The following is a 26,372-nucleotide window of genomic DNA, read 5'->3' as shown; positions in this document are numbered from 1 at the left end:
CTGCTATTAATGTGTGATTGTGTGCTCTGTGTTCTTATTGTTTTGTATCTTTATTTATTTATTTGTTGTTATTGTATAGCTTTTATGAGGATTTAAAAAACTTTTGTAAAGTGTCGTTGACTACTATGAAAAGCGCTAAATTAATGAAATGCAGTATTATGATTATTTCATCTTTCACTGGTTTGTTTTATTGGTTTATCATGCAGTTTATGCAGATTTGATTTATTCGCTTGCTTTTTTCTCCACCTGGTTTAAAGCCCTTTGCGTGACCTATACTATATACTTAAAGTTATACTATTATTATTACTATTATTATATTTTATTCTGGATAGAGAGCTAATTTTCCTCCGTTTTGATTGCTTTATGACACTGACAAGTAATCCTCCATTGGAAATGTCTTAATAGCTATTATATCTATCTATCTTTACTTTTATACGGATCCCTCGAGATACATTTTCCCTTGTCTTATGGGGTTTTATTTTGTAGGAAGTGACCGGAAGTCGTTTCATTCTCCTCCTGGCTAGCTTCACAGTGGTGAAGGGAGGCTCCGGAGAGAGAGAAAAGAGAGAGAGAGAGAGAGAGAGGGAGATGGCTGTAGGGAAGGAAGACTGGACCGGGTCAAGAGCGACTTTGTTAACCAACATAAGGTGACCTTGACCGTGGAGAGAGTCCGGACCCGAGGAGCGACCCGCCGGCCCGCGCACAGACTGCCTGACAGCGACCCGTTTTCTTCCTGCTCATCGGAAGGAACAATCATCATCATCATCATCATCATCATCATCATCATCAGGATCCCTCAACTGCACCCAGAGTCCCTTGTGGAGCAGACGCGTCGGATCAGTGTCTTTACTGAGTGAGTATCGAGCTCTGAGCTTTTTAAATGGCGATGTCCTGCATCCTGCGGTCCGCTGCTCGTGTGCCCTTCCTCACTTTCTGTGTCACTGGAGAGACGCGAATCATGAAAACCCAGATCCGCATCCAGTGACGCGACCTCCTGATGCCGTGAAGCCACACCCTCAGACAGACGCATGTAAATAGCGTCGTTTGTGCCTCATGCATGAATGAACCATGGCCTATTTACTGAAACACTGCAGGACAGCAGACTTATTTCTGACTGGAGGACTGTCAAGATTATCATTTGAATGTAACTGCTTTTATTTTTGGATTATTGAAATGAACAACCACCGTTATTATCTTTCTCCCGACTGTCAGTTTCCCAGCTACACATCAGTAATCATGTTCTAAATCAGAATCAGCTTTATTGGCCGTGTGTGTGTACACATGCATGGGATTTGACTATGCTCTCATCATACATATGTACATATTATATACAAATAAGATAAATATTTAAAAAAGACAACAAAGTAGAACACAGAAATTCAGCATCAACATTATAATACACTAATATGTACAATATCGAGTGTGTAAATCATTGTAGTCCAGATGTATTTGTCTTCATGGAGATGTTTTACTTAACTTTTACTTGCAAAGAGCTCCTTTTTTTTTGTGAGGACAAGGTGTGTTTTTTGAGTTGGTGAAAGGGACTGTGATCTGGGAGTGTTATGAATGGCCTTTAACCCCAAATTTGCATGTGCATGTTGGCAGTTTTAATCAAGTCCAACAGGAAGTGAATCCAGCAGTTAAACTGGAGCTGCTGCTGCTCGTGTGCATAAAAGCATCCGCTCCCCTTCATGTGTGGTCGTGCATGTTCCTGTCAGTTATTGGAGCCTCTTTAAGTCGCCCGTCACCAGCTGTCTTTTATCTATATTTTCCCTTTCCATGCAACAAACACGCACGCCTGTCCTCCGTCTCTATTTATACTCACACCGCTGTTTGATCTGAACCTCATGAACCAGATGTGTGTTGTGTTTATCCGACTGTAGCCGTCTGCGCTGCAGAATAAAGACAGAGAGCTGCAAGGTCGCTCTGCACAAGCAGTGCTGTGTCGCCCTCTGGGAGGCGGCCAGGATCATCTGGTCCTACTGGGGTACTTTAGAGGAGATGTTGTTTTTCATGCACTGGCCAAGTTTGAGATTTCTGAGGTTATTTTGCTTCCATAATGTGTCTTCTTTCAGACTAGTGGAAAGAAAACATCCAAAATACACATTTAAGTGTTTATTTGATAGATTGTCTATCTGCGTCTGTAGATTAGATAATCCCTCATTTACATATTTAAACACACAATTTCGTAAAACTTAATAATTGCCTTAATGTAAGTAACCAACTGGGGAAGTTTCCTATGATATGTTTGAGTTTGTATATTCTATTTGTATTTAATTTGACAAAACATATATTTAAACACTGTTTTCTCAAAGTGAGTATCACCTCAGACGATGAGCCAGAAAGTTCTTACATACAAAAAACCTTCCTGTTTCATTCCTAATCTAAATTATGAAGATTTTTACTGAGGGGTTTGTCCACTTATCATTCATATCCAGATTTTTAGAACATTTTATCAAAGGTTTCTATGGCTGTTGACAGTATTATCAAGAAAGAGATGTACAAAATTCCCTTAGTAAAATCCAACAACCACTTAAAATCATTTCCTGTTCATGGATCAATTAGGTAAACTCTTCCATGATATCGGCTGCTCTCAGCTCCCATGTGCCTTCTTTCATATTCCCGATAAATAGAGTGGCGTCTGCAGCGGATCGGCTGTGATCTCTGCAGCGTGCTGGCAGGCGGCACGGTGCCGACTCAGCGCTCGAGGTTAAACACTCTGTGGGGAAACAGGCGAATTGATGCGTGTGCACTTTCCCCGTCTCTCCTCTCCAGGCCGCTGAAGCTGTGAGGCGGAGCTGCGAACCCAGCGGAGCCCCAGAGGCCCATGGCCGCCGTCTCTCTCCACCACAGCTGAGAGGTGTAGCCAAGCTGGCCTCCCCGGCCCCCGACCTGGACCCGGCCCCGGACCCGGACCTGGACCCGGACCCGGATCCCGACCTCCACGCCAACGAGGAGCAGTATGTGGGCGAGGGCGAGTTCAGCCGGATCGACGCTCACCCGGCGCCGCCCGACTGCCGGGACGCCGAGACCATCACAGGTGTGTTTGAGAAGACAGAGCCTCGGTTTCAGTTTGTGTTACGGAGAATCCAGTGGGTCGTAAACGAGTCAACTCAAACATAAAAGAGTTGCATCTTCGACTGAACCGAAAACATCAAAATCTCCAAATATAGCTACCAAGTTTGCACATTCTGAAACTTGCATGCAGCACTTTAAATTCATGTCTTTGTTGTTCTTTTTTTATCTGTGGTATAAAGTAATGCTGCTATAATGTTCCAAATGGCATCATTTTATGAAACTAATCAAGATAACATTGTATACAGTTTAATGGGTATTTTAATGTACTGTATGCATTAGCAGCACATACGTACTTCAGGTACTTAAAGTACTTGTTATGCAGAAGCACGCCCTCTGTGAGTGGATACTGTTGGATGTTTCATACTGAATCATTAATGTGTGTGTAGCATTTTGTTTGTTTGAGTAGAGCTAAATACTTTATATGCTTTTGGGGTTTTAAAATGATATGTGGTCAAAGCTTTTGCATGTTACAAACAGAATCTGCAAAGTAACTAAAACGATCAGATAAGTGAAAAAAGATCAACATCTGCCTCTGAATGTAATCTAAAGTATAAAGTTAGATTTTTAAAAAGTACCTTAAAACTGTACTTAAGTAGAGCTCTTGAGTAAATGTACCTCACTGCTTGCTACACGTGCAATATCTGTCACAGTTATTGATAACATGCAGACAGATACATCTTTGTGTACAGAAACCAAAGTATTAACCGGATTAAATAAATGAGACTGTAAGTAGTTACAACAAATAACCTTTAAAAAAAGCTAGGAGTTGAAAATGCCGCTTTAAAATGATCAAATCTACACTGATTGTTGAATATGAATTGATTGCAATGAGACTTTTTTGGGGGAAATGCAAAGATATGAATACAATAACTATGTTTTGTGCCACTGGTTTGATTCTAATTGTAGTATTGACCCACTGATTGACACATTAGCGGGTTGATATCAGGCCCCATGTGACCCCTGAAGGCCTGAAGGTCGCCTCATTGCCCCCCTCCCTCCCTCTGTCGTCTCTGATGCTCAGATGTGTGCAACAGCACCGACCTGCCGGAGTTCGAGATCATCAGCCTCCTGGAGGAGCAGCTGCCGGTGTACCGGCTGCGCGCCGACACCGTCTACGGCTACGAGCACGACGACTGGCTGCACACGCCCCTCGTGGCGCCGGACGCCAGGCTGGACCTGACCACCGAGCAGATCGAGGAGACGCTCAAGTACTTCTGTGAGTCTGGCGAGAGGACGGAACAAATTATGTGCAGAATAGATCTGGTTCCTTTGCGCCTGGTGAAGAGGTGAAGGAAGCGTTTAGTAATCGTGTGGAGAAATCAATGAGGAGGGACGCTGGAGATTAAACTGGTCTAAACTGGGTTTTATCTCGTTGGGACGGGTGTCAGGATACATGAGAGAGACTCCCCCACCTGGGTACATGTAACCCTTCAAGAGCTCCATGGAAAGATAATCTACTTCAGTTTGTGTGAATTTCTCGATGAGTTTAAACACATGAGCTTTGAGTGCATGGCGACATATTTATTTTATTTTACAACTAAACTAAACACAAACAATTCACATCCATAAAACATAGAAAACTCAAAGAAAGCAACTATTACTCTCTAATAAGAGTAATAAGTGGAAGAGTATTAGTTTAATACCACATTTTCATGATCTTGTAATATGTAGTAATATTATACATATTGCTTGCTGCTTGTATTGTGGAGTTTTACCTCCACAATACAATTTACCTTTTATTATTATTATTTATAATTATTATTATTATTATTATTTGTAATACTTTATATACTGCACTTGGCCACTTTGATATTACATAATAATTCATCATCTGATTCACATGTTGTATTCATTATCTGAATATGCAAAGTAATTAAAGCTTTCAAATGAATGTAAAAAGAGTTTAAAAAGTACAATATCTACTTTCACAATGTAGGGGATTAAAAGTATAAAGTAACATAAAGTGGAAATACATAAAGTCAAGTACAAGTACCTTTGTGTCTGCATACAATATTTATTTTCTTTTCAATGTCCACTTTATTCTAATGTGTGATATAATAATTTAGGAATAGTTCAGTACAGCGTTTGAACATATCTGAAAACACAGATACTAAAACTAATATTTAAATTACTAAATTATCATTTAAAAACATCCCTTTATTAATGTAAAATGTGTCACTTTACAGTTTCATTTGGGCATTAGAGCGTAGTGTGTGTCTGGGCCTCTGTGTGCAGCATGAATGGTAAAGAGGTAGTGTGTGTGTGTGTGTGTGTGAGTCAGGTTTGTTTGCGGGTGAGTGTCGCCATGGTAACAGTCGCTGGAGACCAATAGATGTACCATCGGGAAAGGGAGAGGAGGAGAAAGAAAGGTTAAAAAAAGGAGAGCGATGTGGGAGTCCACCTCTGATTGGCTCGTCCTTCCGTCCTCCATCCTCTCAATTACAATACAACTTCTTCTCCATCTCAGTCGCTGGATAGCGTCCCACACACTCACACACTCTCTCGTCTCTCCGCCTCCCTCCCTCGCTCTCCCAGCGTCCACGTGGGCGGAGAGTTATTCCGTCTCTGGGCCGGTTACGCGGTAGCTGAGCAGTAGGAGGAGAGAGGGAAGCGAATGGATCGGTGTTTGGACCGGTCCTCTGTTCAGGGGAGAGAGAGATGGACAACAAGATGGACAGATTAGCGAGGGATGAGCGGGAGCTGGAGGACAAGAAAGGTACAGTTAATTTATAAAAGATGATGTAAGTAGTGATGAGGGAGCTTAATTGTGACATTTCTCTCTTTCCAGCACTTAGATTTTTGCAGTAGTATTAAATGCAACCTGACTTTTGTAGCTTGAGATTTTCCCCGCTGAAGTTTGTTTAATGACTTCGACAGATTACAACAACAGATTGCTCTTTTCATTGTTTTAGGATCTCTAACAACAACAACAACAACAACAACAACAACAACACAACTCTGTTTTGTGAGATTCCTGGTTCACTTACACCAGTTCTTTTGTTCTTCTCATTAAGAGGATTTGTTTTCTTCCCGAAGCCCGCTGACTTTGAGTCTGCTCTGTTTTGACGCATCAGCCCTCGAGCACACACACATGCACACACATGCACACACATGCACACGCATTCACACACATGCACACACATGCACACACATGCACACACATGCACACACATTCACACGCATGCACACACATGCACACGCATGCACACACATGCACACACATTCACACACATGCACACACATGCACACACATGCACACACATTCACACGCATGCACACACATGCACACACATGCACACACATGCACACACATGCACACGCATTCACACACATGCACACACATGCACACACATGCACACACATGCACACACATGCACACGCATTCACACACATGCACACACATTCACACACATTCACACACATGCACACACATGCACACACATTCACACACATGCACACACATTCACACACATGCACACACATTCACACACATTCACACGCATGCACACACATTCACACACATTCACACGCATGCACACACATTCACACACATGCACACACATTCACACACATGCACACACATGCACACACATTCACACGCATGCACACACATTCACACACATGCACACGCATTCACACACATGCACACACATTCACACACATGCACACGCATTCACACACATTCACACACATGCACACACATGCACACACATGCACACACAAACGTGCCCGAGTGAACCGGAGTGGATAGGAGAAACTCAAAAGGTGATTTGAGGAAAACACAATCACATTATTTAGTTCTGGTTGTTGTAACGATTAGGATTGCAGAGAATTCGCAGAACATAAGCAATAACCTTCGTCAGAGCATGTTATTGATCTGAAGTCAATGGGAGCTTCACCTCAGGGCAACAGAGCCGACTGTGCTGCGCTTTCGTCCATCGACATCGGATCGATGGTGATGGAAGCATCGCATCCTAAACATGACCCGCCCGTCACCTCTTGAACCTTCGGCACTACATAATGTGGAAGTGATTTTAATTTGTTTATACCTATATAAAACTGAACCTCGCTACCTTCCTCTCACTCTGCTGGTGTGTTTTCTATTCCCACAGTGCTGTGTGCGGACCGAGTGGGCCAGATGACGAAGACCTACAGCGACATCGACGCTGTCACACGTCTGTTGGAGGAGGTGAGACGGCCTCTTTCTCCGTGTGATTCAAAGCTGCGCTCGGTATTTTTAATTAGCTTAAATCAGCTGAGAAGATGCTCCGCTTTAGATTTTGCCCAAATGAGATATGATTATGGTATGAAAACAACACAGAAAGCAGTGAGTGAATTCTTCCTTTAAATGTACCTGCAGCGGCTGAAGCTGCTCCCCCACAGGACGCCAGCAGGAACACATGTAATAATGTCGTGGGATGTTGATGTATTGGCATGCACGTTTATTTATAAAGCACATTTCAACAACAAGGCAATTCAAAAAAACTTTAAAAGCATCGAGACAAAGTGCAAAAGAAATTAAAGAGCCAAAGATAATGAAAAAACAAAGCTCAAATAGAATAAGACAGGTATAGAATACAGTTATTAAAGTCACAGTGCAGTGTAAGAACTGTATATTTGATTTAATGTAAAGTCAGGGGCAAACGGAAAGGGAGTTTGTTTGCTGCTTCTCCAGGTTTAGATTTGACGGGGGACGGAAAGCAGAGGTCTAGATGGTCCATAATGTAGAAAAGGATCAGAAATAATTCAGTGCATTATAAACCGACAGTAATGTTTTATCAATCAATTCAGGAATCCAGTATAAGGACCTCAGAACTGGAGCGTTGTGATCCACCTTCTTGGTTTTAGTGAGCAGCAGCGTTCTGAATCAGCTGAAGCTGCCTTGTTGATTTTTTTTTTTAGGGTGACCAGTGATGCATGGACAAGTTTTCCAAATCCTGCTCAGAAGTCCTTTAACCGTTGATATATTTTTATAGTGGGCTGACTCTGTAATTGTCTTGATGTGGCTGATATTCATGTCTGGCTTGGTCGGTGGGTTTTAACTTTGGCATTTGAAGTTGAGCGCTGGCTTTGAATCGTTCCTCCTTCCTCAGTTTGTTTAATTGAAGAATATTCTGGTGCATGCGATCGTTGAGTTGCTCAGTGCTTGTAGCATATGCTGCTAAACCTGCCTGTCCTCCCACCAATAGAAAGAGAGAGATCTGGAGTTGGCGGCGAGAATCGGCCAGTCGCTCCTCAAGAAGAACCGACGTCTGACGGAGCAGAACGACTACCTGGAGGAGCGAGTGGCGCAAATCACGGAAGAGGTCTGCTGCTCCAGCGCCGCTCAGTCGCTTAGTTTCCGGAGCTTTCAAATGAATCGCAGCCTCTTCATGAATATAAACGCTCCTCTTCCAGGTGTCCCAGCTGCACCACGAGCTGAACCTGAAGGATGAGCTGCTGCAGTTCTACACCAACGCAGCGGAGGAGAGCGAGGACGAGTCCAGCAGCTCCCCGACGTCAGCGTCCTTTTTCTTCTTTACTCAATTATCGCTGCTCCAATCTGCAAATATGTATCTCGTGATTTACACACTATGGATGTGTAAAAAGCATACGTTTACCGTATATATGTATCTGTCAAAAGGTGGAAGAAAAGTAAAGTGGAAACTGTTTTCGGAGGCACACTGCAGAAGAAACTCAAAGAGCTGGAAGACGAGAATCTCTCACTCCGCTCAGAGGTATCTACACACACACACACACAAATACACACACACACATGGACATGATGTAAGACACTTGTGGGATTATAAGGTGTTTTTAATGTTTTAATGCGTGCTCATACGCAGGCACACCATCTGAAATCAGAGACTGAAGTCTATGAAGAAAAGGAGCAGCAGCTTGTCAACGAATGCGTGAAGGAGCTCCGTAAGTATTGTCTCACTCTTGCTTTTGTTTATCTGTGTTTTATTCAGCTTTTCTGGGTTTGTGTAAGTGTGTGGAAACTTAAATAACTTAAAGAGGGATTCCCAAACTGCGGTCTGCGTACCGCTGGTGGCACGCGAGAGCCTCGTGGAAAGGCCTGACAATTGCAGTCCAACTTACCCAAGTCTATAATTATTGATTCATGATTATTCATTACATTCATCACATGATAATCAATCATGTAAAACTGTTTTTTATCAATAAAATATTTCAGATGCACAATTTGTCTGTGCTTAGGGTCGACGTGACCTCTGACATATTGCCGCTTGCTAGATCCTCTGTGGATTAATTCATCACTGTACACGTGTATGCTATTACAGTTCACATTCATACTTTGCATTTTGCATCTATTTTTTACATTTAATTTGCTTAATTAATTAATACACTGCGGCTGTAAATATATTTCATATTTCAGTTGTATTCTATTCTTTTGTGTATATTTATTTAACTTGTGTATATCAAGTTGTACGGCGCTACTATGACAAGAAATTTCCCCTTGGAGATTAATAAAGTATCTATATATCTATCTATATCACAAACTAGTTACGTTGTTTAAATGCAGTTTGATTGGAATTTTTTAATGGGGAAAAGGTCATTCTTGGTCTTCGTCGTTGTCCTAATGCTTTTTTTCATGATGAATGAAAACACAGTGGTGCTTTTGTGTGTATCTTTGAGAAGAAACTCAGTTTTACAGAACTAATCGATTACTTGACTCAGACTTTCTTCGGTCGAGCCATAATTTTAACATTGCTGGTCTCTGCAGAGGAAAGTGGTCCTTAGAATAATCTGGTTTGGTGCACAGTGGTAAATGGTCTGAACCTCTTACTGAGACTGACCTGGATTCTCCTTTTACTCCCACGTCTCTTGTCTCTCCCTCTAAACGTTTCCTTCCCATCCTATCAGGGATGTCCAGTCTCCAAATCTCCACCATAGCGGAGGAACTGGCTCGTAAGACCGACGATGCTTCCCGCCAGCAGGAGGAGATCACACACCTCCTCTCGCAGATAGTAGACCTGCAAAAAAAAGCCAAATCCGTGAGCACACATGAACCCATTTGACTTTAAAGTTCACCGTTAGTATACTCTGCTCATTTGTGCTGATTCAAACCTGCACGTGTGTTTCTAGTTTGCGGTGGAGAACGAGGAGCTTTCTCAACACCTGGTGGCAGCCAAGGATGCCCAAAAGCAACTCACAGCAGAGGTAACTTCCACGTCACCGCCCTGTCGTCGTGACCACGTTCCCTTGCTTTCCAAGCTGATACCAGACACTTTAATTCCAAAAGATTTGTCTTCAAACAGCTCCAGGAGTTGGATGAGAAGTATTTAGAGTGCATAGAGATGCTGCACGAGGCCCAGGAGGAGCTGAAGAACCTGAGGAACAGGAACTTCCCTGCAGGGACCCCTCGACGCTTCCATCCTCTGGGACTGTACCCGATGGTGAGGGAGCGTGTGTGTGTTTGTGTGTGTGCGTGTGTGTGTCGTCCATTCCTTCACGACGAGGGCTTTGTGCTGCAGGATTCTCTGGCAGCTGAGATTGAGGGAACAATGAGGAAGGAGTTGAGCCTGGACGACCCCGAGTGTGAGGAACAGAAGTACGTATGGAGGCAAAACCCGAAAAGGGTTCACGTCATAGAAATACAACACAAACTGTTGGCTCATCCTCATGCGTTTGGTTTGTCTGCAGGTTCCACCGGAGGCGCGTGTTTGAGACGGTGAAGAACGTCAACCAGACGGTCCGCCAGCGCTCGCTGACCCCGACCAACGCCAACATCCCGGGCTCCAACCAGTCACTGTCGGCGCGTACGTCGCCCCAGTCCAGCGGCCTCTGCACACCTCACTCCAGCGTGTACGGCGGCGAGGTCGACCTCGGCGACAACCGAACGCAGAGCATCCTGATGGAGACGAGAGACAATCAGGATAGGTGAGGAGGCGAGGGCTTAATAGGTTAGAAAGACAGACAGGTTTTTAGATGTACCTTTGTACCAAATGTTATATCAGGGTTCTTACGGTCATGGAAAACCTGGAAAAGTCATGGACTTTTAAAATGGTTATTTCCAGGCCTGGACAAGTCCTTGAAAAAAATAAAATCCCATAAGTTTGAAATAATTAATATGCTTTTAAAAGAAAGACGCTCAAAATATAAGCAGGCATCCATACAGGCATCTTTATAAATGTTTATTCTTTTAATCAAACTATTGTCTCTCATTCATTTGTGTCATTTAAGGTTTACTGTATGCTTTGGAATTCTCATTGTTAGTTTAAATACTACATTTTCTCACTTTTTCATGTTCACACTGAGATTTCACAAAATGTTTGGTCATGGAAATTTGGTTTAAAGTCATGGAAAAGTCATGGAAATCCATTGGTCAAAATGTGTATGTGTATGTAGAGTTTATACAACATTATTACATAATTCAACATATTTGGTCCCCGTCTGCAGCAGCACAGAGGGCCGGGAGAAGAAGGCCTACGGAGCGGAGGATCTGCGGCTCGCCCTGCGCCGCCTGTCCCTGCGTCGGCAAAACAACCTGAGCGAGAGGCGCTTCTTTGACGAGGAGCGGAGACGGGGAGGACACGGAGGTCCGCGTGACTCCCCGGTCCAGGGGAGCCCGTTGACCCCCTCGGAAAGCATCATGTCCCTCGGGAACCTCCACCTCTGGGCCTCGCGAGGGCCCTACCTCCCTGACAAGCTCCAGATCGTCAAACCGCTCGAAGGTGAGGGCGAATGGGAGGGCGGGGTGGGCGGCGAGCCGGGGAGGAAGCGGGAAGGCTGGACAAAGAGAGGGAGCGGGTGCAGCTGGGGGGCGGAGGGGGAGAACGGGCCGGAGAGCCGGGCCGTGGGAGGCTGGGGATGGGCGAGGAAGACCGGAGCCGGGAGAGACAGGGAGAGAGGGAGGAGGTGGGCCAGAGAGCGAGCCGGAAGCAGGAAGATGAAGGCAGCCAAGGAGAGGCCTCTGCCGCTCATGCTCTTCAACTCCTTCTGGTCTCTGATGCACCATCACAAATCAGGCAGCTTTGCATCTCCACACAGCTATTACAAAGACACACAGCCGAGGGGATGGCTGTAGACAGACACACACGCGGGATTATGACGGGTGTTCAAACATCTTGACCTCCGTCTGGGCGAAAGGAAACAGACTTAAAATTAGATGGACATTATTCCACTCAGTGTAACACTTAACGATGTCACAGCTGGTGTTTTTACTTCATGTGACAGACAAGTTTGAACCCAGAGAGCAGCAGCAGCAGCATTTAATTATTCCCCTCTGATTCAGTGAGGATTTAACCCTAAAGATGGCTGCTGTTGGCCTGTGCTGCCCTCTGCTGGTCATAACTCATACTTCCAAGCACAGCTAAAATCTCCATGACATGTCAGGAGGCCTTTCTCAATTCCTAGTTTGAACATCCTGGATTGGCCTCCTGGCTTCCTGGCCTCCTCTCCTCGCTTGCAAGCGGAGGAGAGAGGAGAGAGGAGAGAGGAGAGAGGAGTCGATGACTTTTATTTTCGCGCTGTATGTTATGATCCTCCTTAATCCTTAATCATTGAGATGCAGTGAGATCGGTTTGAGTGAGAAAGGCCTAAAGAAACCCTACGATTGCTTCTGTTTACATCCATTTGTTTATTTGTATTTACACCTCCTCATTTCCTATTATAAATATTATTCCGTCTTTATGTGTTGCTTTACTATTTATCATTTAACTTCCTGTTTTTTTTATGATTTCTGTTTCCTCATTCTGCCACTGCTTGCTTTCTCTGTTTAATTCTTCATGTGGTAATAAAAACCTTTTTCTCATTCTAACTGCTCCTCCATTTCATTTTCATCGTACTCCTCTGCTCTTCATCTCTGTATTCGTGTCGTCTTTGTTTGTCATCTTGATCACTGAAGCTCATTCTCCAGCATTTCTCCTCATTTCATGGATGCCCTTGTGAAACATAATTATTAGAAAAGCAATTATTAGCATTAAATACGTACTTTTAATGGTTACTTTTCTTGTTTTTGTTGCATATTCTTTATCAGCCCATCTGTTACTACTGTATGTGATATGTATGAGATATCTATACACACCCTGCACCAGTAACACAAAACCAATAACTACACATTTATAGGACACGCTGTGATCAATGCTGTCTTTTCCAGGAAGCTACATATCAAAAGCATTACATGACAGACAGTAAAATAATCGGTTACATATCAAGAGTCACAAGTGTTTAGTTGTGTGTGTGTGTGTGTGTAGTTGAAGATGTTGAGTACATTGCAGTATTCATGTCTCTCCACCAGGTTCTGCCACGCTGCATCACTGGCAGCAGCTCGCCCAGCCGCACCTCGGGGTGATCCTGGACGCCCGGCCGGGAGTCGTGCCGAAGGGCTACAGACCCCTCGAACTAGAGCTGGAGCAGGTCAGCATCATTCTGTATGTTTTCTTAGTGTTTTACCACCGGAATGTAAGAATCTTTGTGCTTTCGTTACCTTATAATGATGCTTTTTATGTCTACATACGGAGCCGGCTGCCATGTTTCTACAGTAGCCCAGAGAGGACAAACCAAACACTGGATCTTTTTCACCTTGGCCAACGTTAAATCACTTCACACTTGGCACACAGGAGAACTTTTAAACGACTGCGACCTCGCCACTAGATGGCGCCACCTCTTTCACACGAGACATTCATTTTTATGCTATTTTTCCTTGGAATTAATTCCACGGGAGAATGCAATGATAATGCAGCTACATCTTAACAGAACAATAGAGGAAATGTGCTTGGATGGACTTTATTTAGACATTTAGGAAAAAATGGTATAACTTGATTTATTGCTTGCAAAATACCGTCTACCTTACTTCCAATAACTAAAGTGATTTTTGCTGCATTGTCTGCAGGTGTATCCTTGGGGTAGCTTTGACGAGGAGGATCCGGGGGAGCAATACTTCCAGAATCTTCCCACCTGCTCGACCTCCGCCTCTGCCTCGCCAGCCGTGCACCCCACCTTCACCTCTACCTTCACATCCACCTCCACCTTCACCTCCTCCTTCACCTCCACTTCCACCTCCACTTCCACCTCCAGCGCGGGTGACGCAAACCTCGGGCCTCCTCCGCCCAGCCTCGCTCCACTCTCTCCACTATCCCCGTCCCCATCGCCACATCTCAGCAACACGGACATCCTGGGTGAGGACGCACTGTCCATTTGTACATACTGTATTTATGTATTCATGTATACTCTGGTTGTTTTAAATGACTTTAATGCGTTCGCCTTTTCCTCGCAGCTGCATACTACCCGGGTAAATGCATGGCCCACACCAGCTCTACCTACACCTTCACGACGTGTCGGATCCTCCACCCGACCGACGAGCTGACGCGGGTCACGCCGAGGTAAGCGACAGATGCGAGAACACGTTTGATCCACGTCAGCTGTTTGTGGCCCCTCCCCCCTCGAGTCTCTCAAAGGTTCTCTTTGATCTTAAATTCATTCATAATGAACAGCTGCAAAGTTTTGCTTTTCTGCTGCAATAAGCCGTATTCAAACACATGCAACATCATAATGAAATAATGTGTTTTTATAAGAGCCTCTGTTTTTAATGTTGCATGCTTTTAAAAAGAAACTATAATTATTTGTGCGCTACATTTCATGGGATTCATGGGGTTATAATACAAAAAAAATCTATATATTAATGCAGCTTAATGTGATAATGTCCCTTCAGAGTGCTAGATGTGCACTCAGTCTGACTAAATAACAACCACTGGACAAATAAAACCCAAACAGCAGTTGCTGAGGTGGGAACGCGTCCAAGCAACAACATCCACTAAGTCGTCTGCTCGACAGCCGTAAATAATACATGTAGGTGCTTGTGGTTCAAGAAACAAAGTCCCCTGTGCATGTATGAAAATGATGAGATATCGTGAGTAATTATCATGTTTTCCGTGTTTCTAATATTTTTTCTCTTCCAGTCTAAACCCGGTACCGGCGTCGTCGTCCTGCGTGATGACCAGCAGCTTGTTGGGAACTCCGGCTGCTACGCCCGGCACGGCCCGCAGGCTCGGCCTCAGGCCGTCCGAGTCCTCGACTAACCTCAGGCACGGCTAATGCACCACTTCATTTACAGCTGTTTTCTAAAAATAGGTCTTCTTTCTACTATAAGAAAAACATGTTCTTAATAAGTAGGCAGATTGTGACATGTCTTGCTTTATTAAAGTAAGTTTACTTGCCTTTACGTTTCACTGATATGCAGAAAAAAGCAGATTGCGTTGCTGTTATAGGGCTAAAATCTCCTGTGACATAATATATATATCTCAATAACAACATATATATATATATATATATATATATATATATATATATATATATATATATATATATATATATATATATATATATGTATATCAGGATATATCAGGTTTCCTGGTCCTTCAATAGATGAACACACTATACAAAATAACCACACATTGTGTATCATGATATGTAAATACATGTTTTCATCATAATATAATTCAGTTGAAAGACGATAAATTATGTTTTTTAATTCTCTCCGGCCCTAGTTGTTAGGATCCACGTAACTTTTTTCAGTCTGTGTGACGTGACTCTCCTTTGCTTCCCGTGTTTGTGCAGAGATGCAACACGCACCACCAGCACCTCTCTGGGGTTAGTGCGCCTCCTGCAGGAGAGAGGGATCTCCGCAGCAATGTACCACCAGAGCCCGGGCTTGGAGTACGGCCCGGGCAACGGAGGAGTCCTGTTCAGCACCTCCATCACCCCGAACCGAGCACCCCACCCCGACCCTCTGCACCGCCCCAGCCCTCCCAGCTCGCCCACAGGACAGGGAGCGTCAGCTGTGCCGACGTCTGCCGGCTTCGACTTCAAGAGCCCTTCCTACGACAACTTCCTGACCTCCAAACCGGCCCGCTCCATCCTGAAGGAGGTGACGGGGAGGATGAGGGGCCGGCAGAGGGGGAAGGATTGCGAATGCCAGACGGACGTTAGCGTGACCGTCCACAACCTCAACCTGCTGGACAAGGTGAAGCGGCTGGGCGTGGCTGGAGGTCCGGGGGCCAGAGCCATGAGCCCCGGACCCGGACCCATGATGGGGCCCCTCGGCGGGCTGCGCAGGTCCGGCTCCCCTTTTGGGCCGGATGGAATGAGGAGGAACCCGAGTTATCCATCCATGGTCGGGGCCAGCATGGCCATGAAAGCCCCGGGGCCCCCGGAGTAGTCTGGAGCCAGGCGGGGCCACGGACCGACTGTTGATCAGTCGCCTGGAGCCCGAACACTGACTCACACTGTTCAAACTGTACGACAACAACGTGGCACTACTGACCCGCCTCTTGTCACTGCTGTGGTTCCTCACAGACGCGACCCACGCTTTAGTGCTTCTAGGAGGTGATGCACCGAGACAGAGCCGGAGGGGGAGACAATCAGCGGCGCACATGGAAACATAATCAGATTATGACGGACGTAAAACTGTTTTCCGTGGTCATTTGTTTAGCTAGCGAGCTAGCTTGCTAATTCCACGATAGCTAAATGCTACACTGGTTTCCGTAAATGAGCCGAACAAATGTGTCACTTATCTGCCGTTAGCAATGGGAAGATAAGTGTGTGAATGAAGCATTTTCTCCTTTGTCTGGCTCTCCACGCTTTGGAACATTACTACTTACTCTGTTTAGTTTATACAGACAGTCTATGCTTTAGCCGGCTACTCACATATTCACACCTACAAATGGCCGCTCATCCAGATGCATTGATTTGAAGGATTCTACTTGTGTTTAATTAAATGCAACCAAGGGCTAAAAGGCTAACAAATGCCTACAGCTAGCTAAAAACATTTGTTTTCAGCATGTCAAAGGATTCTTTTGAAAAGCTAACCGTAGTTAGCTAACGCAACATGCTTTAATATCTGACATTTGGACAAAATGCTTCCTACACAGGATCCTGAAGTCTTCCCATTATTTCTGATGATGGCTCACTGTACTCCTACCTGTATGTAGCTCATCCCACTACACAGCAGCTTTTAGACTTTTTTTCATTTTTTTGTTGGCAGACGACAAAGGACGAGGAGGCACAACATAAAGATAATGGAGAGCAATGAATTGGTTTCCCCTCCGGTGTGATCTCAAAAGCAAAATAACTTAACACACACGTTTTATTATATATGCAGTGAGTTTGGATTTTATGTGCTCATATTATGAAACTACTCTGAAATGACTCAGATGTGTTAATTTATAAAAAACAATTATATAGAATGTTATGTAATTGGGTAAACTGACCAATTAAAAGCATAATATATATATATATTGAGATATTGAGACATCCCCCAGTGCTGCACTCACATCCTGCTTTGGAGACGGACTCTGCTGGCTAGATGTTGTCCTCCCAGACAGCTGCACTGTGTTTAATCTGCCATCGCACTAGTTGGCTCTTTGTAGTCTCTGTAGCACGAAACCATGCCTTTCTTCCCCTCTATTACTGGATTAAGATCCAACATTTTATAAATGAAACGTTACACCAAATACACAAAGATACGTCACCGTACCTTCTCCCTCTCTCTCATCCTTAAACCTTCCCAAATCCCCCCTGACGTGATTAGGTGCGAGCCTGACATGTCGCTTTTTCAACAAATCATGACATGGATTTTAAGTCAGTATCTAAGAGACTTTGCTTTAGTTTCCTAATTGGCCGTTAGACGGGGAAGTTGATGCGGCCGCCGAACAGGACGGATCGATGCACTGAGGCCACGGGGAGAGAGGAGCGAGGGAAGAGGACGATCAGCCCGTTGTGGTCCGAAAGCTTTTGGAGAAATGAAGCAATACAGTGCCTCGACTATCTACTTTTGATCATTTTTTGTTCTTCTCGTGTTGGACTACGGGTGGCAAAGGGCCGTCGTTGCACTTGTGTTTATTTATTTAAATGAATCCTATGAATTTAACCTATTTTTCATTCAAAAATAGTCCCACACGTGCTCACTATATATACTGTTCATTGTCACTAAATCGTCAGTAATGGCATCCAAGAACCACACATCACTATAAGTAATTGGGGTAATCGTGTAATGAGGGTTTTTCAAAATAAAAGTTGTGTAATCCCAACAACTGAATCGTAGGATTTTCCCGTCTGTGTGTGGTTTTTTTTCTCCCTTTACAAGACATGAAAAGAAGATTCCCAGACAGGTAATCACCGTCTTCCCCTCCGCCAGCAGGTGGAGCTCCTGAATAACCAGAAAACCGTCGGCATGTGAAGTACAGTCATAATCCATTACCGTTCAGCATCTGTATCTCTTGTGCTCTGAGGGACATGATGAGCGCTGCTTATTAAACCTCTATTAGCCGCAGGGTGAACGAGAGGTTGGCAATAATCAAAAAATGCTGCTCTGGCAGCTGGGGAGTCTTAATACGAAGAAATGAGATGAAACTCTGTTTCAGATGTCACTGACGTCTTTCACTGGATATTTGTCCTCTGAGCAAAACGTTCTGGAAATGTGATTTATCACAAGATCAAATCCACCGCAGGACATCCGACCAGAAGTCACAGACAGCATTGATGTGACTTTACAACTATATGTACAGACATTTATTTGTTTGTTTTCTATTCCATTTGCTCTTTTTGGTTATTTTTTATATATTTTTTGTATTCATTGCCTTTATGGTATGGTTTTGTTTACCAGTATTTAAATTACGTGATATGCTTTGCTTCTCTGTAGAGCACTTTGTAAACTTTTGTTTTTAAAGGTGCTATATAAATAAAGTTATTATTATTATTATTATTCATTGATCCCAAACAATTAATTTCACTAATTTTCATTCGGTTACAACTAACTAGGAGGCGTGTCCTGTGCATGTGTCCCTTATCATATCAACCCGGCCATAACTCAAATAAAATCAAAATGTGTAACTTAAACCTAATTCCAACTCAACAAAAAAGAAGAAGAAAAAACACTAGCACCCACAAATAAAGCTGTACTTACATACTTTGCTTACATACTTACTTACTTACTTATTTATTTCATTATCTATTTACAAGGATCTCCATTAGCTGAGGCCAAAGGCACCAGCTAGTCTACCTGAGGTTCGACGTCACAATCGACTTTCATTCCCGGCACAAGCGACTCTGCAGCAGTAACGGGTATTTATTTCATTCATTTATTGATCAGCAGTGTAGATGCTAATATTCTACCGCCTACGTCTGTAACCTCTGTGACTCTTCGACATCTCAGCCACAAATTCCATCCAATTCGTCCAAGCCTGAAAAGAAGCTAGAAACCTCTTGAGGATTTGTTTTTGGCTCGTTTCTCCCTGATTCCAGTCTTTTGTGCTGAGCTAAGCTAACCAGCTGTGCTACAGAAAAAACAATAAAGTTTACTGGAGGCAGTCCGAACCAAGATAATAAACTTTATTGTTTTTTTCAACCCTGACAATGGCAGAACAGATCCACTCATTCTGTTCTTACCTTTCACAATAAAAGCACTGTGACGTATAACAGTTAACCAGAGGAAAGGAAACTCAATAAAGTAGCTTATCGTAACACAATTAACCCCAGACAGACTGCCAGACACTGCTCTGGGTCAACAGATTTGCATCATGAATAGTACTATATGGATAGTTTTGATGCAAAATATTTGCAGGTGAGTATTTTGCATTTTTCTATTCGTCTCCCACCAATGTGTAAGGGCCTTAACTTTTGGCAACAAAGTGTAAAAGTGTTCTCAAAATAGGACGTGTAGCTTCCTCCATCACTATCTTTATGTTCTGTTGTGTAACATGGTGATGGTTGCGAGAGATGAATTAATATCACAGGAGCTTTACATTTTTAGGTTTTTGGAGAACGCTCTGCTTCCCGTCTTTCACATCGAGTTCCTCGGTTCCGCATGCCAGTAAAAGGCCTTTGAATTGACTAACGCTGATCTGAGGTTAAACAGAACATTTTTTGGAGACAGACAGGACGAAAAGAATGAAAGACGAGCGCGTAGAGGATCCAGGAAGAGCTCGGACCATCTGCTCGTCACCGTTGCTGGATCTTCATTACAGCCACACTCTTGGAGCTCATGTTGCTTTCATGAGTGTGTGGCTTTGCCCATTAGCACACCAAACCCAGAGCACTAATGCATGTGTGAGTGCCCGAGTCGCTCCATGTTGCAGCTGCACATTCGCTTCTTCTGCCTTTTTCTTTTGTTGCTGCTTCATTGGCAGATGTCAACATCCACACATGCCCACACATCTGTTGGTACACACACACACACACACACACACACACACACACACACACACACACACACACACAGTGGAGACATTTACTGGCAGTCCCTCTGAAGCCTTTAAACCTTCTTAGAGCCTTTAACTCTCAAGTCGGCCTCAGATCTTTAAACAGAAAGTTTGAGTCAATTCCCACAGCCCTCTCGGAAACTCAAGTCTCTTTAAATTTCTGATTCAAGTGCAACCTCGGTCCGGGGTCAGTGTCTTCGATGCCCTACACACACACACACACACACACACACACACACACACACACACACATATATATATAAACACAGGGCAAACCCACTATTTCGCCCCAAGGCGTCCAAAAACCACTTCTCTGAATAATTCACCGCGTCTGCTTTGTCCATCGATCCCTCGCTGCACCTCTCACTCACGCAGACACGTCTTTCACTTAACACGCCCGGCCCTTCATCAGAATTCAGATTCCTCCTCTTCCTCCTCTTCCTCCTCACTAACACCTTCTGCAGGTGTGCTCTTTCGTCCTTGTTGTTTGTGGGTCAATATCACGTCAAACGTCTAATCTCTTTTACTGCCTTTGCCTCAAGAAGTTTCAACAATTTTCTCATCACGCTAAAAAATGTCTTCATAACAACCAAATCTCTCTACAACGCTGTTAGCCAAAAGCAATATTAGGGTTTATTTTGAGCCTGCTTTAATAATTCAAACCGATATCAGTTTCTCGAAATGCTTCAAACCCGTTTCAATATTTAGCTCAGACGTTAAAGCTCATAATGATCACGCCGCTCTTTTGAAGATATTCTCCGACGTTCCCCGGCCGGCTTCTTGAACGATGCATCCACTGACTTTCATCTCCTATGTGCGGCGGCACGCTGACCCCTTTATCTCTGCATCAGTCATATCTCCCTTTACATGCATCACACCAGCATCATTACCCAGAATCCACCACAGTCCAGCAATTTCGCCTCATTTCATCGTTGTGACCTCTGACACTGGAAAAGAAGTTTAAAGAATTGTTGCTCTCTGTTTGTTTTCATTTGAATAGCAGAGGGATGAAAGGGATTTTTTACTTCAATACGTTTAGTTTATTACATGCAACGATCAATGTTGCAAAAACTACAGAGGATAAGAAATGCACGACAGGGATCTGCATCTTTCATGGTGATGCGTACAGAGCACATCTATGAGACATTTTAAGATATGAAGCTAAAAGAAAACCCAAAATTGGATGAATGAACATCCACAACACTGATGAGTTCAGACTTCCTCCAGACAAGAACAGACAACCGCACTTCTCTCAGATCCTCATTTCAATAAAGATTTAATGATCTGTTAACTATCTGGAGGGACAAGGTCCGGATGTGGGTTCAAATACTCTTTACATACAATAATCGATGCAGTTCCCCAGTTAAACATCTTTTCCTTTGTAAAAAAAAACAACTGAAAAGCAGCTGGAAGCTCATCTAATCTTTTCCCCTCATTGAGTAATTCTGGATATTCGCTCGTTAGACATATTGTATTTTCAAAATCAACTACCGTCTTCACAGGATGTTTAGGAAACAAAACCACTTAGTTGGGTTTAGCGATCCGTTCCGTGATTAAAGACGATAACAACCGACGTGATAACGTGTCCACTTTACGGGGACAGCGATTGGCTATCGAGTTTGTGACGTTCCAAATCCGGTTTACGTGATAACGCTCTGATTGATCCCTTCAGAGCTGAAAACAGCTCCAGGGACAAACTTAGCTCAGATAAAGTCAGGATAGTCAGACATTTTGGGGGGTCATAAATATAAGATAAACACATGAATAGTGCTGTAATCTTACACATTAAACATGCATGTGTCCCACAAAGTGACATCTTCCTTCATGCATCCCCATCAAAATACATTTCCTCGCCAAAAGGAATAATTTATCTCGCAATTAAAATGTTAGAGAAGGAAGTGGCAGACTTTCAGTGGGAAGACACAGACACAGGCTTTTTTTCTTCTTCATGTAAAAGCAGCCAATAACTTCTCACCAGCCATCCTCTGTGTATTCAGAGGAAAAGGAAGACATGGAATTGGACGGATTAGTTTGAACACTGATTTTGGAACGTGGTAAAAATGGAACAAATCAAACGCTTTCGGTGTTTAATCGTGATTTCATAACCTCTTTTATTCAGAAGGCCGTTGTCCTCATTAACCATCAACAAAGTGACTTTTAGAGCAGCTGTGTGTGTGTGTTAAGCGTATTCACACACACTCACGTTGTCACCCTCAATGTCGCTGGTGATGTATTAGTTTCATAACAATAACATTAGTAATTTGCAGTAGTAATGAGGCGCCACAGGTAATCCTGTTTTCTGACACACAATGAACGTTATTGGGTCTGATTTAAGCGGCATGCATTGTATTGAAATAATTCATATGCAGAGAGTGATATTTCCAATCTTTATTCAGTCCAACAGATCTTCACACCATCCCAATTGTTTCCACTCAAAATCATAAAGAAACCAGAGGAAACCAGAAACAAACAACCCTTGAACAGTGAGAGCTTTTCTGTAAAATTTGGCATATGTATATTGCATTATTACAGTTTTACAAACAAATGTACAACAAATACATCATACATCGACTCTTTATTGTGAGACAGTGGGGAGCCAGCTTGCATGTTTTTTTTTTTCTTCTTCTTCTTCTCCTTTTTCCCAGGGGTCTGAGCCGTGACTTTCCTTTTTACGAGGAGTACTCGTACTCCTCTGCACTGCGGCGGCCGAAATCCATCCACCCCAAGTAGTCCCTGTCTGCTATCCGGTGGTTGGTGCTCAGTCCGTTGCCTCTGCTGTTTGCCGTGGAGTTTCTACGCACAGAACCTGGGAGGATGAGGAGGAGTGGATGAGGATGAGGAGGAGTGGATGAGGATGAGGAGGAGTGGAGGTGACAGAAAGAGTGGGTGGAGGAGGAACAGAGCAGGAGGGAAATCAGTATTCACTCAGAGTTTGTCGAGCACGAGAGCGGCTTAAAACTTCACTGGGTTTGTGTTCCCCGCTTCTGGTTTGCTTCTGCGTAGCGACAGCTGGCGAACGCTAGTCTGAAATGTGGTGCAATAAGAGTAAATGTGTTTGTTTGATTCTTTGAAACACGCTGAGAGGATTCATTTGTTTGTTTTTTAATAACTAAAATATCATCATTCTATTAAATCTGGTGGTAGTTTGGGGCGAAATAGGACACAAGTGATGCTCTCACTAGTCTTCATGCACTAAAATGTATTTGCAGTGATTGATGCTTTTAATATGAAAGACATGTCATCACTTTCACAGCTGTTTGGGTTTTTTTTGCCCAAAGTTAAGCAGTTAGTTGAGTTCCTCAGCGAATTACGCTTTTCACAATCTGGTGTTCATACCTTCAAGAGGCAAAAGTGTTTTTGCAGCTCCACAGCTGATTTGTGTTTGTCTTCTGAGACTATTCGAGTTTGAAAAATGTTGCGTAAGAGGGGACGTTCCAACACCAGCTGGACTTCAGGGTGACAACATACGATTACCGTCCCCTTGTGTGTCCATGCATGTGTGTGTTTATTGAAGCGTCGCCTACATGTGCACCAACGGGTGTCCATTCCCTCAAAATGAACATCTCGCCCTCGTTTCCTCTTCTTCTCCCCCACACGTGACCTCCCTTCCTTGTGAAGCAGAAGTAGGATTTGCTATCCTTTTGGTAATCAATTGAGCGCTAGCAGAGATTCTGTTTTCAGTCCACCCACATCCTCCTACGCAACACACACACGCGAGAACACACACACACACGTTCCCTTAAGTTCTCTGGTGTGCTGAGAAGATTGGCTGCAGAAGGCTCGACAACGACACCTCCTACACCCAAACATGCACAGTGAACAGCGAGCGCACGAACACGGACACCCACAAACACACACGCACGGTCAAACACACGCACACGCGTTGGTTTAATCGATTTCAATCTGCCCTTTGACATTTCATTGTCTTCACTGTCTGTTTTTGCATTTATTTGACTGACGCTTATGCAACAGCAGGCGATTCAAACTTTACAGCTTGAATATGTAAATGCAGCTGAAGACTTTTCTTCAGAGCATTCGGAGAGTCTTTTTTTCTGACCTTTGATCACATGTTGGAACATTTCACACGCCTGTAGCTCTGCGATGGAGACGTGGACACACACACACACACACACATAAGGTTTCTGGAAGCCTGACAGAAGATTCAGGTCTTGACGTTGAGTATATGCGTGTGTGTTGTGTCACACAGCCAGAGAGATCAGAGCGCTGAACATGAGGAACTGGGACAGGGTCGAGGGCTTTGTCTCTTGAGCGTCAGACGGGAGGAAATAAGTGAAATAAGATGGTTTGAGGAGAATGACCGGAAGGCTGCGCTCACTAATACACGCTCTTTCAAACCACAAAAGCTTTTCAGAGCCACTAATCCATTTTACAAAGCTGGCTGTGCGCTGATTCCAGTAATTAGCGAGATCGAGGGGAGGAGAATGGAAGGGGAAAAAGTACTTTGTCTCTGAAAATGAACCTATTTTGCAGATATATGCAGTTGCCAGATGTCTTTATACACTCGCATCCACTCCCTTAATATCCTTTAAGATGTTGCAGGTGCCGCAGGTATGATGCAAAATAACACACAAATACACGTGTGCATCCTCACACACACACACACACACACACACACACACACACACACCTTTCCTGGAGGAGATGAGTCTTGCCAGCAGCTCGCTGAGGTTGGCTCGGGAGTCTGCATCCTCCTCATCCAGAGGAAGAGCTTTCAGCTGGGGGGCAGAGCGGCTGTGTTGGAGGTGGGGCTCTCCCAAGGTGTGGATGTCACCCTGGAGGAGAGCTGCACAACACAGACACACAAAGACACACAAAGAGCAGATGTCAGATGAGGAAACTTACTGCGATATATTAGTGGAACGTGCCTTTTCTTTTCTCTTTTCCATCCCCCGCAGTGACAAGTCTGTACCTTCAGAAGCAGCGGACGAGGAGCGGTGGCCCTCGTCGAGCGGCTGGGAGGAGAAGGGGAGCCCCAAACAGCTCGTACACAACACCGCCAGCACGACGCACACACACAGTCCTGCAGTCATCTGAACACGGAGAGAAAGAGGCACACGGGGACAAGTGCAATGAATCTGAGATGCCTTCGCGTCTCCTGGCTCAACGGTCCACACTGAGAAACCACAGCTGAGCCCGTCTGCCAGACAACTGCTCTTTTCACAGTTATAGCGACCGCTCTGACTGCACGAAACAAATAATAATCTGAAACAGCCCAATCACACTGTCACCCAAAGGGGGCACGGCACGCAGTGGACGGATGGGTCAAAGTGACCCGACTGTGAGCGCAGAGAGAATCTCTCATTTCCACACATTTGTGTTTGGGGGAAACATCCCTGGTAATAAATTGAGTATAAAATGAAGAAGAAAAAAAAGTAATGCATGTTAATTATTTAAAATCTAAACCTTCTATTAATTTCAGAACAAATAAACCAAATGGTATGTATTTGCATACATATTGCTTTTACATGTGAAAAATAAATCAACGCATAATTGACAAAACATTTAAAAATGTGCGTCTCTTCTTTGGATTTTTTCATGAAAACTGCTTCCATGTCTGAATCCCAGTCTGATTGTGAAGAGAATATTTTCACAAAATTAAAAAAAACATCTTGTAAAATGCCTAAAGCTCTGCTCTGTCATACAATAATAAAGAAATAGCGGTTTCCTTACCTTGAGGAAAGAGGTTCAGTGTCAGAGGAGTGTGTGAGAGTGAGGAGAGCACTTCTCTGTTGAGTGGGAAGGATGCCCCTTTTATACTCCACGCTCAGCGCCCAGTGTGTGTGTGTGTGTGTGTGTGTGTGTGTGTGTGTGTGTTGCCTCAGCGTACATCCTGTGTATTCCTCGGTGTGTTTGCGAGCCTTATGCGAGCATATTTGCTAGAACTCAACATTACCAACAGCGTGCTTCAGTTTTATCGTCTTTATTGTTTGCTCTTCATAAAAATTCAGAAGCTGCCTGTTTGACATGTGTAAAAGAGTGTCTCTGCGTGTTGTGAACATTCACAGGCAATCATCCGGATTAAAAGGATATCTTGAAATTGATGTTCACACAAAGTTTTCTTCGTTTGGCTGGAAA

At 43.9% G+C, this 26,372-nt stretch overlaps 2 protein-coding genes across 2 annotated transcripts; one reads left to right on the top strand and one right to left on the bottom strand.

The window, feature by feature from the left end:
• Positions 1 to 7,216: 7,216 nt before the first annotated feature.
• On the top strand, positions 7,217 to 16,237 carry trak1b (trafficking protein, kinesin binding 1b; the record flags this gene model as incomplete). Its single annotated transcript, XM_079232060.1, has 16 exons — positions 7,217 to 7,267; positions 8,268 to 8,384; positions 8,476 to 8,576; positions 8,702 to 8,795; positions 8,904 to 8,982; positions 9,943 to 10,073; positions 10,165 to 10,239; positions 10,338 to 10,475; positions 10,554 to 10,630; positions 10,723 to 10,959; positions 11,479 to 11,753; positions 13,319 to 13,437; positions 13,913 to 14,198; positions 14,297 to 14,402; positions 14,979 to 15,104; positions 15,637 to 16,237. 16 exons carry the CDS (start codon positions 7,217 to 7,219, stop codon positions 16,235 to 16,237), a joined length of 2,613 nt encoding a protein of 870 aa, XP_079088186.1.
• A 6,496-nt stretch (positions 16,238 to 22,733) lies between these two features.
• Positions 22,734 to 25,992, bottom strand: ccka (cholecystokinin a). Its single transcript, XM_079232059.1, has 4 exons — positions 25,968 to 25,992; positions 25,207 to 25,327; positions 24,925 to 25,080; positions 22,734 to 23,082 (listed from the first exon to the last, which is right to left on the bottom strand). The coding sequence occupies exons 2-4, from the start codon at positions 25,325 to 25,327 to the stop codon at positions 22,946 to 22,948; spliced, it is 414 nt and encodes a 137-aa protein (XP_079088185.1). The 5' UTR covers positions 25,968 to 25,992; the 3' UTR covers positions 22,734 to 22,945.
• Between the last annotated feature and the right edge of the window lie 380 nt (positions 25,993 to 26,372).

The sequence above is a fragment of the Taurulus bubalis genome (genome assembly GCF_910589615.1).
Source record: "Taurulus bubalis genome assembly, chromosome: 16".
NCBI lineage: Eukaryota > Metazoa > Chordata > Actinopteri > Perciformes > Cottidae > Taurulus > Taurulus bubalis.
This window is presented reverse-complemented; position numbering and strand designations above follow the sequence as displayed.

What these genes read in the sequence shown, in the direction of transcription:
- ccka (XM_079232059.1), bottom strand. Translation starts at nt 25,327, where the DNA reads ATGACTGCAGGACTGTGTGTGTGCGTCGTGCTGGCGGTGTTGTGTACG. An exon ending in CTCGTCCGCTGCTTCTGAAG is followed by an intron (nt 25,081 to 25,206) that starts GTACAGACTTGT and finishes TGTGTTGTGCAG; the next exon opens with CTCTCCTCCAGGGTGACATC. An exon ending in ACTCATCTCCTCCAGGAAAG is followed by an intron (nt 23,083 to 24,924) that starts GTGTGTGTGTGT and finishes TCATCCTCCCAG; the next exon opens with GTTCTGTGCGTAGAAACTCC.